Here is a 16,895-nt window from a genome sequence, read left to right on the forward strand (position 1 = left end):
AAACTCGGAAACGAAATTTTTGAGAATTTTTTTTTTATTTTGGCATTGCTCAATGGTGCAAACATTATCACGCATACGGTAAATCATGCATTTAGCTATTTAATGGGTGTGCACTAATTAGATGCAAAGCGTGCAACAATAGAATTAAAAAGGAAAATGCGGTCTGGCACACAGATACATTCAAAAGACCTATTAATAGGAAATTTTTAACGAATATTAATTGCAAATGAGCTCTGGATATGTTTCATCAATCCTTATCAATGATTTCTTGAGGAATAACTACATAGAAAACATTTTCATCTTCGTAAGTTCGATAAATATCAAAAAGCTTGTGCTGAACTGCGAAACTATTGCTAAATTAAACTAATTTGAGTAAGTCCCGTTAAATTTTCCTTCACGACTTTTTCCACTTTCGGAGCAAATCGCATGACCTGAGAGCAAGGACCTTGTTTTCACGCTTCTTTTTCAAATCGTACACAGTTAGAATAAGTAGTGTAAATTTCTGTTCAATATGATGCATAAAATGGAGCGTCACATATCATATAAGTTTACATTATAAATCGTGTAAAGTTCTGATACATTTCATGAAAAATTGCAAATCAGCAGTTCCATTTCAAATGACGATTTTTTTTAAATTTTTTGATCGACCTTCTACGATTATGTTGAAACTTTGCACAGTTGTTCGTTATTGTCTAACATGCCATTTTACATATTTGGCTCCCTAGTTTTGTACACGACTAACACTTGAAAAGGGCTTATGCAAAAATGATACGCATCAATAGAAAAACCTATATCTTGCGAACGATTTGTTTGATTGAGATGGTGTCCTCGAAGAAGTTGCGGACAAGTATTGTGCCTTTCAAGAAAAAAATTACACTATAAAAAATTATATTTTTTTTAAAAAAAAAATCAAAATTATCAAAAAAATTTAAATTACTCAGATGCAGATTTTTTTTTAATTATTTTTTTTATATTTATTTTGTAGCTTAGGTAAATAAATACCTATTGACACTGTGTATTTGCTGAGCAAATCATAAACAAAAGAGTTATGAATTATTGAAAAAATAAGTATTTTCCAGAATACTACCACTAGTTATCGAATATATTTAAAATAGTGTTAATATTCAAACACATTAAATTTACAACAAAAAAGCTCAAAATTTTTAAATTACCCAAAGTTGTTATTTTCGAGATACTCGTAGGTTAAAATTCACTTGTCGCATAATTTGAGCAATTTTCATATTATTCGTGAGTGTACAATCTTGAAAATGTTTTTAACAAAAAGCCCAATTAATTTCCTTAAACTTTGTTGTTCACAGTTTTTCAATCATACACACCAAAAAATTCTGAATGTTACTGGCGATGTAAACATTCATGCATGCAGTGTTGGGAAAATATCAAAAAATCAAATCTCACAAACGCACAAGATCACAAGCTCAACAAACTGTGGTGAGATTGAGTTTAATGATTTTTACTTTACACCCGAATGCAACCGAAACTTCCATAACGGCTGGCAGCAGTCACTTCATGTCTGCCATCGGTGAAAAGTAAAAAGAGATAGGAAATTATACTTTCTCTTTCTAAGTAAACGATGTGCAACGGAATCATTTTTGTGTCGAGACAACTCTCAGCTTGATTTTTGCACGTTGTGAATAGTCTCGCAATATCAAAGGAGCTTGTAAAATCAATATCAAGCATGATATTTTGTTCCAATATCACACGTGATATTGCGAGCGCATGAGAGCGGAAAAATATCAATTGATTTCTGATTTTGCCACACAGCAAAAAAATTATTTTGATATCACATCAAAGTGGATGCACTACAATCATGTCGAAAATTTCATGTAATTTTTAAGACCACATAAATAAACAAATGCAGTAAAAGCAGCGTAATGTCAGTTCATGCATTGTATTAATGATAATGTTGTCCTTTTAAGCAACCATATTTTCGACATAATTGTAGTGCATCCACTTTGACGTGATATCAAAATTATTTTTTTGCTGTGCAACACTGCATGCATGTAAACATTCATACATGTAAACTTACTTTTCACGTAAACTAGCAGCTTGCAAGAAATGTTGCAAACAAAAGTGGACAGTTGCATACAATATATGGAATATTGGATGACATGTCTCATAAATTTACACGATCTATAATCTAAACTTCTATGATATATGACGCTCCATTTATGTGCATCATAGTAACGGAAATTTACACTACTTTTTTTAGCTGTGTACGCATGAGTTAAGATATTATTAATTATGAGTAAGATACGGTATGGGAAAAGTGTATTTTTCAGTTTGGCCCTACACACTTAGTAATACCTAATATTACACGTGACGGAATCCATCTTTGACATAAAGGATGAGACGTTAACAAACATGTAATGTAAAATTAAGTGCTCCGAGACTGAAAATTTTGAAAGTACGTTTGATTGAGCTGAATTTCACGTCTATTATGACTCAATTTTATGTCAAAAATGACGCTCGTATATGTCAGTCTCAGAGCACCTAAATTAAGATCAATTTTTCTAAGTGTGTAATATACGGCAGGCTAGTTTAGCTAATTAATTATATCTTAACTCATATGTATGATTGAAAAACTGTGAACAGCAAAGTTAAAGGAAATTAATTAAGCTTTTTGTTAAAAATATTTTCAAGATTGAACATTCACGAATAACATCTCAAAAGACCGAAAATTGCTCAAATTATGCGATAAATGAATTTTAACCTACGAGTATATCGAAAATAACAACTTTGAGCAATTTAAGCATTCTGAGCTTTTTTGTTGTAAATTTAATGTGTTTTAATATTAACACTATTTCAAAGATATTCGATAACTATCGGCAGTATTTATTTTTCAATAATTCATAACTTTTTTGTTTATGATTTGCCCAGCAAATACACAGTGTCAATAGGTATTTCTTTACCTAAGCTACACAATAAATATAAAAAAAAATATTTTAAAAAGATATTCAATTTGAGTAAACATCTCAAAAGAGCGAAAATTTCTTAAAATATGCATTATAAATACATAAAATAATAACATTGCTTACAAGTTGCTCCTTTGCGTTAAATGAAATGCAAGTTTACGTGAATTAATGTTTACATCACAATAAAAATTCAGATTTTGTTGCTGTGTAGTATTGCTTCGTAGTTTTGACCAGCGACTTTCTGTCAGAACCGATGGTCATAGTGATTTGGCAAACGTGGTGTATGGATGAAGATTTACTTTATTCTTCCTCTCTTCTCTCCTATGTATGTTGTTATCACCAAGCTCCAACTTGCTCCTCTGTCGGGCTGGAAATGATGGTGAAAGCGATTTTACATACCCTTTGTGGATGAACATTTCCATTGCTCTTCCTCTTCCTCTATTCTAGCGTTATCACCGAGCTCCGATCAAATCAGATCAGATGAACTGGAAAGTGAAGACCATGCGAGAAAATATATATTTTTCCCATCCGTCTGCTCTTCTAATTAGTTCACGAAGTGTTCCTATTTGGTTAGGTAAATTTCTTAATTGTTTAATTATTTTCTCTTTGTACTTTACACCAAAACATTACTGGTTAAATTCTCCATCGAATGACATATTGCATGATATATTTCCCATTAATGGTTTTGAGAAATATGCATTTAAAAACTTCCCCTTTCTCGTTACATGCCTCATATTCGATTTGGTGACGTCCAGTATAGTAAAAACAGACATAACCCTACGTCAAAATGACCATCACCTAAAAACCATAAGTTTCAGAATTTCGAAACAATAAACTTTCATGAAACAAACTTCCATCGACTTTCTTTTTCCAACACACCAACTTTCTATATAGGGAGACGAACCAGTCCAGGGCTGAAAGTCTCCTCAATAAAGATGTAAAAAAAACTTCCAATATACACATGGAAATAAAATTTCAAGATTTTCAGAGTAACGCCTTTTAGAATTCGTTTGAATGTATTCAGACATTGTGCTAATTTTTGTTACGTAACGTTACTCGAGACAAAAATTTCTATTGTATAATTATTATTTTATGCTTTCAGTACATCACGTTTGCTTTTTGTGAATCAACTTTACAAATAAGCTATTATTGGTGATCCCTTGGTGAAGCCTCCGATTACAAAATTGAAGCTTGTCTAAATTAATCCAAGAGTCTTACCTTATCGAATGCCATAGGCCGGGATAGCCGCTCGATTCCTGTCTGGACGTTGGCCGCTGTAGTTCCACTACCACCCCCACCGGCTATCTGGTTGTTTGTGGATGACGCTGACAGTGAGCTTGCCTGCGAGAGATGTACTTGCTGTTGATTTGTCGCAGAAAAAGATGTAGTTAACTGTAGTTGTTGGGAAAGATGTAGCTGTGGTTGTTGCGTTTGTAGTTGCAGTGCATTTTGCTGAAATGCTACTGCTGCTGTTGTCGGTGGAGGTGATTGAGGATTGTGTTGATGTTGTAAACTATGCTGTTGCTTTAGGATTTTATTTCCATCTTTGTCTGGTGGCAACCCACCAGGAGGCTCCATGGCCACCAATGGCAACACTCTGTGGCTGGTAGTGACGAATTGCTGGATACTATTGCCGGGTAATATTGCTGTGGCAATTGTTGCTGTTGATGTTTTCTGCTGTTGTTGCAGCCAGTTGGTTGATTTGTAAGTTGCAGCAGATACTGTTACTGTTTTTGATCTTAAGATGTTATTAGCGCGCTCCCGCAAGAGGCACTAAATTTTGTGTAGTCTTCAGCATTCGCATTAGAGGTGACCTAACCAAACTCCATCATGTGGGTGTTAGTAGGAAAATCTGAAGAAAAAAGTAACATAAAATGTTCCTGCAAAAGTTTGTTAATTGGATTTCAGAATTGGCAATTACCTGGTAGCATTGAAAGAAGAGTAAAACGAGTATCTTGTGCTTGAGGCCGAAAGTTGCCAGCCGTGGTCAGCTGGCAAGGCTCTAGTCTGGGCTGATTTGTTGTGCCTAGCTTCGTCGTCGTGTGGGTCCGTCTGCCGGATATTCTCCGCAGTGGTAGTATTGATAGTTGCTTCTGTTGCTGTGGTGCTGCTGTGGTAATACTTTTTGCTGCTACTTTGAACACGTTCTTCGATTGCTCGAAGAAATCAGTACGAGACGGAAGCTGGGGGGGCTGCGACCGGGAGGACAGACAAAGATCTGCGGTTAGCGGTTCGAGCCCCTGGCCCATCTCGATGTCACCCCCACATCTATCTGTAATGAAAAATAAACAAACAAGGACCACACATGAGTATGGAATATTCACGATGCTTCTTCATTGAAATTATAGTCTCAAAAACTGCTGATGTAGGATACCGTCCCGGCAGCAGAAATTGATTTTATTCGTCTGCTTTTCCTTCTACAACACCAGTGGACTTTAAAGCAAAATGAAAATACCGAGAAACCCCCATCAATCATCATTGAAAACCGTATAACGGCGGGGCGACGAAAGCAATTTTCCAGTGAATTTCCCAGCTCAGTGCGAAATGGTATAGGATACATAGCTATGTCTGCCACCATCCAGTCAACCAGCAAGTAGAGTCAGCTTTCACTCATCGTTGCCATAAAATGCATGGACTAAGGAGTAGGGCAAGCGGTTTTAGTTAGAGTGGTAAGCTCTGTACGTGCACGTGCTTCATCTAGGTTTGTTTACACTTTAAAAGACACAAACAACTAGGTATATTGCAACAAAATGCAATCACAAGCATCATCTTGCACGTGTTTTAGAATCGAATATGCAATAAGTCTATTATACCAAATATCGGTTTTATTAGCTAAATCTATTAGTTATTATTAGCTAAATCTAGTTACTTTATCTGCTTACGATACCCTTCTTTAGAAATGTTTGAAAATGCTTTGACCTTATAGGTGATCTAGATAATTTTGCCTTTATTACAGAAGCAAAAAAAAATAACGCAACATCTCAGTGCTATACCGGCTCTCTTCACATATTTATCTTCCAACATCACATCTAACCTAACACAGATATAAACGGAACGATAAGCTTGATAGCAATGATAATGCTTATGTTGACGGTCACTGATAGCGTTGAGCTCACGAATAGGATGAGTACGGGAGAACAGTACATAATGCACCCATGGGGTAAAATGTCCCCACGCAGTTTATGATTGCATTCCCATTTTATCATTGCTAGCTTGAGTACTGAACTAACTGCTGCACGTTAAATCCACGAATTTATAATGGGAAAAACACGCGGGGCCATTTTACCCCGGGGATGCGTTTTGACCTGTCCTACTCTATGATGATGGTGATGAAAACGGTGGAGCGGACAACGCCCAATGCTGACGTTTGAACAAAGTTCAGACGACCCAGAGGACATCAAGGGTGATGTCGAATGCATCGATTTTATTTCCATCTTGAATCTTCTTCTATTCTTAGCTGCCGAGAATAAATGATCAATCACTTGCTAGATCTTAGTTATTTCATCTGTGCTCTTGCGAGATAGAATATAAAATAAATTGTATCATAATAGTGAACATTTATGAAAGGCGGTGCGATTGATGGCTGCTATATAGGTGCTCGTGAATTTCAACAACCTAGCCCGGTTTAACTTAAAATAAACTGCCAGAAAACACATCATGATGAGTGGAGGCAGCAAAATGGCCTTTAAGAAACGAAAAGTGGAACTGCCTGTCAGCATCGTAATATGTTTAATCTTCCACATGGAGTGGACGGTCGTGGAGTATGCTGTGGAGTGCAGAATAGAGATGGGCAATCACATGGGTGTTCAAAAGTTTCGAATCAATATGCAGAGTGAAGATCAACGGATCACTCTTAACATGAACCGGGTTCACTAAATAACTGCTTTTGATATAAGTCAATTTTTGAGTAAAATTTTTCAAAATTTCACTGAATCAAGCTAAGAGAGACTCAGCGGCGTCATGAGTTGATGGGTCGATAGGTGGGTCCAGGTGTGGGACCTGCCTCCCTGGCGTCGGTAGCATTGGTGCTCAGCACGGAAAACAAGATCGACGGAAAACAAACCAAAGGAAAAAAAACTAAGAGTGTGAAGATTCACAGTTTACATCACAAAACATTCTACAAAACTTTTTATACCATTTGTCCCTTTTCCGTTTAAGCCGAAAAAGATCCAAATTGTACCAGCTGTTCGAGTTTTCCAAAGAAACAAACTTTTGCTTAACTATTTTTTTCCTTGATTTGTTTTCCGTCGATCTTGTTTTCCGTACTGAGTACCAATGCTACCAACGCCAGGGAGGCAGCTCCCACACCTGAACCCCACCTATCGACCCATCAACTCATGAACCGGGGACCAATGCCTCAAAACATCCCGGCGACGATGACAGAGATTTAACCCAAGCCCGCTGGGGTTAGAGACAATCACGCTTACCACTACACCACCGGCGCCGCTAAGAAAAAATGTTGATTAGGATCGAATTTTAAGGAACATTTAGAGGGGTAGAATGCATCGTTTGTTAGGAAACACTTTTAAAAAATATGGAAATTGATTGTTGAGAAACGAAAATTGAACGGTGTAGTGATCTCCTTCACCCCGTTTTACGGTACTAACATCCTAGTCCCCGACAGGTAGTGAAAGATTGCCGATAATTATTCGAAGTACCAACATACATTGCTAATATGCGGATGTGGGGATGCAAAAAACGAAACACGAAGGCAACAGCAAAATTGCTGCCTCATTTATTTTTCGAACATGAAATGAAATTGGATTTTCGGCAAGCTGGCACGCGCATAAATTTTGTTTAACAATACTTAAACTAATGAGAGAAAAATCGGAATGTACTGCAAAGGGCTTTCAGAGCAAAGAATAGGCTGTTATTCCATGTCGTTGGATGAAGGTACAAAACGTGCGGCGAATGCCAAATGGAGCATTTATTGAGTCTATTTGATAGTGTCAATGGGAGTTATTTTTTCTTACCATATACATTCCCCTAAAATTTGGCAAAAAAAATATACGGAAGCATTACCCGGATAACCCTATAGTCACGGTGGAATATTGGAAATGACAAGCCCAGAAAAAGCCCAGCAAAGGAGATGGCGGGCGCCATATTACCTACCCGCGTCGTTTTTGCTTTATGAATCCCTTTCCATCCAGTCGCTTCCACATGAATGGAATTTTTGCATTGGGAATACGTTCGATATTCCACTCTACTGCTCAATAATGAGGACAGGAAGATTTGATTATACAACTATAGGATGAGTTTACTTCTTTCTAAGATAGTTTTCTTATCTTTTATCTATCTGTTCCACTCTGGCTGATTAGCTTGTAGTCGATTATTTTTGTGCTCAACTACTAATTGGAAAGGAAGGGAAATTGTGCGAAAAAATTTCAGCAAATAATCCTGGATAAAGATTCGAGGCACGCAGTACACGCAACCAGTACGTTGAAACTAAAATTATTTCATAAACATTTAATGTAACTAATGCATTTTAAATTAGTACTGAGAATAATGAAGATTACTTCGCCGTAGTTGCCGTAATGAAAATGAAATGCCGTAGTACCGTAGGAAAAATAAAAAAAAAAAATACTACCGAAAATGAAACTATGCTGATGACAATTATTAGTTTTATTATACGTAAAACCGTCCACAAGCTCCTTCAAAAATTTACAAAACATGAAGGGACAAATCCAAAAAATTAAAATAATAGTTTTCTTTTAATATGGGACAGTTAGGCGATCAAAGATGGGATACTAACTTTAGCCTGTTTATGTTAAGATGCATAAAAACTGTACTCGAAAAAAGTGAGACAGATTGATTAGATTGTAACTTTTTAGCGTGTGGGTAAATATTTATGAAATTTTGGCTGAAACTAGCTAAGAGTGTATTGTTTAAGCTGGCAGAATTTCATCACAATCTCTCTAGTGATTATCGCGATGGGATCGGAGCAGATCCACCAAAAAATCTTGTGTGCCGTCGTGGAAAATCCAACTGCGTCCCACAGATAGAACGGCAAACACCTGGGAATCCATTATTCGACGATTTCCCGGGATGTGAAGTAATTCAAAGAGACCCAGACGACCCAGGCTGCAGCAGAAAACCAAAGACCCGGTGTAGGCCAGGAAGGTGTTGAGTCTGTTCAAGCGTCGGTCGAATCTTTCGATCCCCGATGCGGTGAAAAAGGCGGATATGTCCATCTGGTTTGTCTAAAAACGATGAAAAGTGCCGGCATCGACATGTACAAGGTCCGGAAGACACCGAACCGGAACGACACACAAAACACGGTGGCCAAAACCCGCGCAACGAAACCGAGGTACGTCGTGATGGACGATGAGGCTTACATCAAGGCAGTTACCGGGGCAGGAGTTTTACGTTGCCACATCACGGTTGGCCGTTCTTGAGGAGCTAAGGAAAAAGAATGTGGACAAATTCGCCAAAAAGTTCTTGGTTTGGCAGGTCATCTGTGGGTGCGCCAAGATGAGCCAGCCGTACATCACGACGGGTACCATCAACGGGCAAATCTACCGGGACGAGTGCCTCCAAAAACACCTCTTAGTCTTCCTGCGGTCTCAAAGAAGCGAGACGCTGTTTTGACTGGATTTGACATCCTGCCACTACGCGCAGCCGGTGTTAGACTGGTACAGAGACAACAATGTTGTTTTTGTACCAAAAAACGTCAACTCACCGAACTCGCCGGAACTTCGCCCGATTGAGAAGTTTTGGGTCATACGTGAAACACCTAAGGTGTAGGAGAACGAGCTGGATTTGAAGAAACAGTGAGTAAAAGTATCAAAAGAAGTCGACCCCATCTTTGCCCAAAACCTTATGAGTGGTGTCAAGGGCAAGGTGCGGGCATTTGGTTATGGAGCGAAGATTCAATAAAGCAATAAAGTAGAAAAATAACCACAATGTAGAAGTTTATTCCCTGAAAGTTTTAAAAAACTCCGACTTAAAATGAACTGTTGGTGACCATTTTAGTGTGTCTAACTTTGTGCAAGGAAAGTATTTAGTCTGCAAATTTAATTTTTTGCTGTCCATTTTATTTATTTATTGCACTTCTCAACAATATCTGCCACCAAATAAATCTTGAAGAGCAAAAATGTTACTCTAACCTTGAATGTCTACAAAGCTTCCTTAGTTTTACTTGCTGAAAATTTTCTCATCTTCTACAATCTACTACAATTTCAAGTTAAAAAATTGTTTCCAAGTTCTCTCAATTGTATCAAGCAATTAGATCACCCATGACCTCCAAACTTAAGGAATGAAATTTAACCTTTTCTATGATTCTTCTACAGATATGAGCGAAACAAAGTTCTCAAAACTTCCAGTGAGTTCCCCAATCAAAGCATGCTAAACTTTTACAATACTCGCTGAGCTTCTATGAAATTTGCTAAGGTTCTACAATTTTGGCAGAAAAAAACTCAGCATTTCAATAAAGTTTTATGAAGTTCTTGGAATGTCTACGTAATTATCATAAATCCCACGTTCTCACAATTCGTATTCATACTGAATTTCTTCAAAGAGCCCTGAAGATCTTTTAAATTTCCATAATGTATACAGAATTTCCAAATGATATTTTAAGTCCATTAAACTGTTCAGATCACTGATGCTAAACTTTTATAAAGTTCTTAAAAAAATAACAAAACTCCCTTTAATTCAACGAAGTTTCCCAAACTATTATAAGGTTCCCGGTTGCATGAAGTTTTCCCGAATTTCTACAAAGCACCCCAATTTTATTCGATTTTCTCTGAATTGACTCTCGGTTGTCGACAAAAGCAGGCTACTCTCAATGTGAGTTGGCGTCCATTGCTGCAATGGAAGCGCTCTGGCGATAAGGTCATACAATGATACCACTGGCAGCGGATCCCATGGAGGAGGCTTATTGGATAGCGGAAGATAAAGTATTTGTTGTTTTGTACCTTTTGACTATAGTTTTGTATGGTGAACAAAAATCCTCGGCTGTGTCAAGTTCATTCGATTGCGCCTTATCAAATAAATTAATGAGCAAACAAAAATCTCAACGGAATTATCTGAATTTAGAATAAATTTCCTGAATTCCAAAGAAGTCCTCTGAACATCTCTAATGGGATTAAATAAAAATCACTGAATTTCAGCATAGTTACTTGTAGTTTTAATAAAACTAACTAAATTCCACAAATTTTTCACAAAATTTTATGAAGTTCTTCAAATTTTTCTGAACTCCTACAAAATTTACAAAGTTCCATAGAATTGTCTGACGTTTCATGTTCATCTGAGTTTCAATGAAGATCTATGAAGTTTAATGAACTTCTACAAAGTATGCTGGGCTTTTATAAACTCAACTGAATTGGATTTTTTTAAATTATTATTTTATTCTTTTTTGTGAAGGAAAGCCCATTGAAGTGAAGGTTATTTCAAGCCTCTTCTCCGCTAGGCATAAAGCCTTAAATCTTTCAACCAATATTTACAATGAATGCACTTTCCAGTGAGCTTAGTTGCTCTATTAAGGAAAAGCGACGATAGCTTATAACATAGCTCAATATTTATAATTTATAACAATTCATAAGCAGAAAGTCAAGAGACTAGTCGAAAAATGATGATGACGTTGAACACGGTGTAGGTGGTGCGAGCTCTGCAACTATTGATGTACTTTATTAGGGGTGCAGTATCTCTGGCTTCGGTCAAACATATACCAATATTTGTTACCTGATAAAGAACTAGTATTTCTACTAGACCATGTAGCTGGAGCCGGGGAGCCATGCGAAGCCATAGAAAAGATGAAGAGCGTAACCTGGATGCTGGACAAGCTGTTCCCTCATGGCACCGATGAGACCGTTGATGTTGCAAATTATTGCAGTTAGTTTCGGAGCCGGTGAACATGGATCCAAAACCATGTAGAGCAGTTGCTTTGCTGAACAGTGCAGATGGAATCTCGAAAAACGTATAAGTATATTAGGGGCGTAGTATCTCTGGCTTTGGTCAGACATATACCAGTATTCGTTACGTGAGAGAATAACTGGCATTTCTACCAGACCTTGCTGTTTACTTTGGAGCCGGGAGGAATGGTACATGGACTCAGAACAATGCAGAGCCATGCGAATGCTGAAGAGCGCAGCTGTAGCCGTAGAACATGGATCCTGAGGCATGCGGAGCGATGCGAATGTAACCAGCACTTGAAAACGTGGAAGTTCATTGGGCGTAGTACCCCTAGCTTTGGCCGCACATATATCAATATTCGTTACCTGACAAAATAGCTGGTATTTCTACCAGACTTTCTAGTTTGTTTTGGAGTCAGAGAGCGTGAATCCGGTGTAGAGCCGTACGAATGCCGAAGGATGTAGTCGGAACCTGAACGCTGGACACGTTGTTCAATTATGGTGACAGTAGCGAGACCGTAGATGTGGTGATTTCTTGTAGCTTGTACTTTGTTTTGGAGCCGGGAAGCATTTACTCAGAACAAAGCAGAGCCATGTGAATGCCGAAGAGTGCCGCTGGAGCCGTAGAACATTGATCCAGAATCATGTGGAGCGGCGCCAATGTAACCGGTACTCGAAAAACGTGGAAATTCATTAGGGGCGTAGTATCTCTGGCTTCGGCCAGACATATACCAGTATCCGCTACCTGACAAAATAATTAATATTTCTATCATACCTTGTAGTTTGTTTTGGAGCCAGAGAGCATGAATCCTATGTAGAGCGTACCAATGCCGAAGAATTTAGTCGGAGCCTGAACGCTATTCAATGATAATGACAGAAGTGGGACCATAGATGTGGTGATTTCTTATGGCTAGTTTTGGAGCCAGATAGCATAGATCCAGAACCATGTGGAGTGGTGCATAAAACGTGGAAGTTCCCCAAGTAGCACAAAATCATTGAATTATGTTGACTAAACTGCTATACAACCAAAACTAGTCTTACAAAGGTTATATAAACTGATATATAACATATGCGTTGCTTGGGTCATAAGGGGCGTAGTATCTCTGGCTTCACCCAGACGTATACCAGTATTTGTAGTACCTGGCAAAATAACTGGCATTTCTACTAGACCGATACTAGTTTACATCAGGTCCGATGGCAGAGAGTTGAAGCATGTTTTATTATAATAAGCTACAGATGTCTTGCCTATTTCCGTATTTGTACGACTAATAACAAATGTTGCAGGATTTCTTAGCTGATATCTATGCAACGGTTTAGGGACGGTTTGATTGTGATGGGCCCGCGTGAATTTGACATCGAAACTGTATTTCACGTAGTGCTGATAGGGGTAAAATAAACGCAGTTGCATCCTTGTACAAGGCACCTGTGTTGCGTACCTTGCAATGGGTTTAACCGTGTCTTGGCAGCAGCACGCCAAATAGAAACCAGATATTGGAGCTTAGATTGGACAAAAGCGTGGTACATAGTTGTCATGGCTTTCAGCGGCAGAAACTGTGAGACCCTCCACAAAAGTCCACATGTAGAGCTTATGCGTTTTACCGTAGAATGCTACCAGAACTTCAACGCAGTTAACTTAATGTCTGCGAAGTTTCAATAGTTCTTAGATGCTTCTTGAAGGTCTATGAAGTCTATGAATGCGGATCCTCATTAAAGTTTAGGAAACCTCGTTATAGTTAGAGGAAATTTTGTTTAATTTTCAAAACTTCATTAATTATTAAGTTTAACGAACTTTAAATCGATCAGGAGACTTCGTGAAAATTAATGAAAATATGTAGAGCTTCAAAAAAATATCGCAGAAAATCAACGAATTTCTGAACAGTTCAGAGAACTTTGCAGGAGTAAAGTGAAGTTAATAGGAATTATAAAAACTTTGTCAAGAGAATACGTATCAATTAGAGAAACTTCGCCAAACTTCAATGTGCTGAGATTCTTTTAAAGTTCAAAGAACTTCTTAGAAATTCTTACAAATTTGTTGGAATTTAGGGAATTTCTAAATAGCTCAGGAAGTATTTAACATATTCAGCATACTTTTTAAACTATAGGGGTTGACTTAAGCACTTACTGGAAGTTTTGGTATCATAGTCTCGAAATTCATAGGAACGGTTCAGGTTTCTTAATCTTGGAACTTTGGATAAGTGTAAAGATGTTCTAATATATTGTACGAATTGACAGAACGTTCAAACATTATTATTATGAAACTTGGAAGAAGATAATGGACCTTCATAGTAGTTGAGAATATCTACAAGGAGTAAAAATGCATAAAATTTGTGAATGTTCAAGGGATAATGGAGAAATTTTCTCGCTCTTCCTTATTTTTTGGTGGCATATGTCACCTTTGCCGCTTGTCTGTGTCGAAATTGAAAAAAGAATTATAATTGTCTACGGAAAGGAGAATTGTATCTGGCAGGATACACGGTCGCTGGCACTAAAGGGTAGAACCATAGAGGTAACTCTAAGACCGGAAGGTCCCGAAGAAAAGTGCTCAACTTTTTGGCTCAGCTCTGGTACTCTCTTCGGTCCCAAGCTAATCGATGCACCCCTTGAAACATAGGAAGATCCACGAGCCCCTCAGTTTACCTGTCAAACTTTTATAGTGAATCAAAACAAACATAGAGTAGTACTAGAATTTCAACTAGAATGGGGTACGTTAATCGATTTGCTTGAGACCAATATGCTAGTCAAGTAGTGAGCCAAAATATAAAATCGTTAGTTTCCACCGGTAGAACGGTCAAAAATGATTCGACAAAAATTTGGTGATTTTTTTAATCGTGCATTTAAAAAACTTGAACACTCCTCATTTAGTAGGTCTGTGCGTGCGGAATGTTTCCTTTATTTTGTTTTTGCCATTTTCCATTCAGTTGTCGACGCAAGAGGAACAGCGTATCAAAATTTGTGTGGTGGTCAAATCCAAATTATTTCCACGCAGATTGATTGCGTTATAATGAACGATTAAATATACGTCAAGGTGGATTTCAAGTAGCTCCCTGGTCAAGAGTTTACACGCCTACCGGAAAAGGAAAGGTTAAAGATAAGTTTAACCAGGATAAGTTGTCAAAACTCCCGAAAAATACTTGGTTTGGCATGCGATTTGCACCTGCGGGTTGAAAAGCAAAATAGTCGTGCCAACTGGCATTGTATTGTATTGTAACTGCGAAGTATTGTGGTATAAGAATCCAATGAAGTTGAGTTCCGAGATTGCCGACATTATTGCTGACTGATTTTTTTTTCCTTGATTTGTTTTCCGTGCTGGGCACCAATGCTACCGACGCCAGGGAGGCAGCTCCCACACCTGGACCATACCAATCGACCCATCAACTCATGAACCGGGGACCAACATCTTTACTTCCCTTCATCAGAGATGCCTCAGAACATCCGGGCGGCACCGACTGGGATTGAACCCAGACCTGCTGGGGTGAGAGGTAATCACGCTTACCACTACACCGGTATCGCTACTACTAACTGAATTGTTTAGTACTCTACTTAGGGAAGATCTATACTTGACGTAGCATTTTAGGGAGACCAGCTAGGGCAAAAACATCACTTCAAGGTGGTCCAAAGTTGGTGCTTGGAGTATAATCATAAGACACCCGTGACTTGAATCATCAATAACTTTTGTTGCCTACATTTTATCGAACAGTGTCAACAAAGTTATAGCTGAGATTTGTTTTAAGAATTTAAGTTTCCCATAGTAATTTCAAATGGTTTGTGCCAAGTCAGAGGCTGATCAGGACACGACTTAGAATCGTTTAAGCACTGTGGAGCAAAAATTTCATCAGCCTACTGGTCACCATAAAATGCTACGTCATTAAAAAAAAGAGATACGCATAGAATATATGAAACCCAAAACCCCAAATGTAATCCTTTATCCTCCGAGACGTGGTCACCAACATAATTAAACAGATAAAAAAATTACTACCGGACTGTCCTTCTTCAGAAGCCCTTAGTTAACAGCTTATCTACTGTGACATCGGCTCATCAATCTCCCCGTACTCGTGGAAAAACGAATGCTGGTGATGTCCGTAATAGCGTAAATTGTCAAATTTCCCGAAAAATACTTGGTTTGGCAGGTGATTTGCACCTGTGGGCTAGAAAGCAAAATTTTCGTGCCAACTTGCATTGTCAACCAAGATATTTATGAAAAGAAATGTTTGCAAAAACCAATGTTGCCTTTTTTTAAGAAACATAGTTGTTCCATGCTGTTTTGGCCAGACCTCGCTTCCTGTCACTATGGGAAAATGGCTCAGGTACGGTATACTGCCAACAACGTGCAAGTCGTACCCAAGGACAAAACCCTCCAAACTCGCAGGATCTGCAGCCAATAAAAAAAAAATATTGCGCAATAGTTAAGCGGAACTTTAAAAAAAAAAAGCTCAGAAAACAGTTGGAAATGAGAAACAGTTCAAAGCAAATTGTTTTTTTTTTGTATAGTTGAAGATGTTAATTTCAAATAACAGACTAGAGTGGTAATTTTCATACGACAGATGAGGAGATGAAAGTATAGAGTTGATAGTTCCGTTAGAGTACGGCAGTGTGAAATTGTTTATATAGAGAGTAGAAAGCGAGCAAGGACAACTTTTATGAATGAAGGTACAAATCGGTTTGATCATCTCTCTTTACCAAACTCCCCCGTTGGAGAGGGATGCCACCACAAATGGCAAAAAGTGGTGATCACCGACACACTCATGTACCGAGGATGTGTTCGAAACCGGTACACGACGTTAGGCATACGATCGTTAGGCATACGGACGTTTGGCATACGGACGTTAGGCATACGGACGTTAGGCATACGGACGTTAGACATACGGACGTTAGGCATACGGACGTTAGGCATACGGACGTTAGGCATACGGACGTTAGGCATACGGACGTTAGGCATAATGTACGTTGGGCATAAAGGACGTTAGGCATAATGGACGCTAGGCATAATCTACCCGATGAATTCCAGAAGGATGATAATGGGGACCGTCTATTGATCGCTGACTTCAGTGACAATAATGAAAGAGCCTTAATTTTTGGAGCTCATGAAAACTTGCGACGTCTTGGACAGGCAAAG

The 16,895-nt window shown here is 38.3% G+C and overlaps 1 protein-coding gene across 7 annotated transcripts in view; it reads right to left on the reverse strand.

Moving 5' to 3' along the window:
- Positions 1 to 16,895, reverse strand: part of LOC135712492 (uncharacterized) — a 173,699-nt gene that overhangs the window by 67,271 nt on the left and 89,533 nt on the right. For all 7 annotated transcript variants that reach the window (XM_065235439.1, XM_065235433.1, XM_065235435.1 and 4 more), the window contains exons 3-4: positions 4,855 to 5,205; positions 4,152 to 4,785 (exon numbers count right to left, since the gene is read on the reverse strand). In XM_065235439.1, coding sequence (XP_065091511.1) covers positions 4,152 to 4,511 — 360 coding nt within the window. In that variant the 5' untranslated portion in view covers positions 4,512 to 4,785; positions 4,855 to 5,205. The remainder of the gene's footprint in view (positions 1 to 4,151; positions 4,786 to 4,854; positions 5,206 to 16,895) is intronic.

Source organism: Ochlerotatus camptorhynchus, unplaced genomic scaffold, assembly GCF_037179485.1.
Source record: "Ochlerotatus camptorhynchus isolate MF236.1 unplaced genomic scaffold, CSIRO-AGI_Acam_v1.1 ptg000485l, whole genome shotgun sequence".
Classification (NCBI taxonomy): domain Eukaryota; kingdom Metazoa; phylum Arthropoda; class Insecta; order Diptera; family Culicidae; genus Ochlerotatus; species Ochlerotatus camptorhynchus.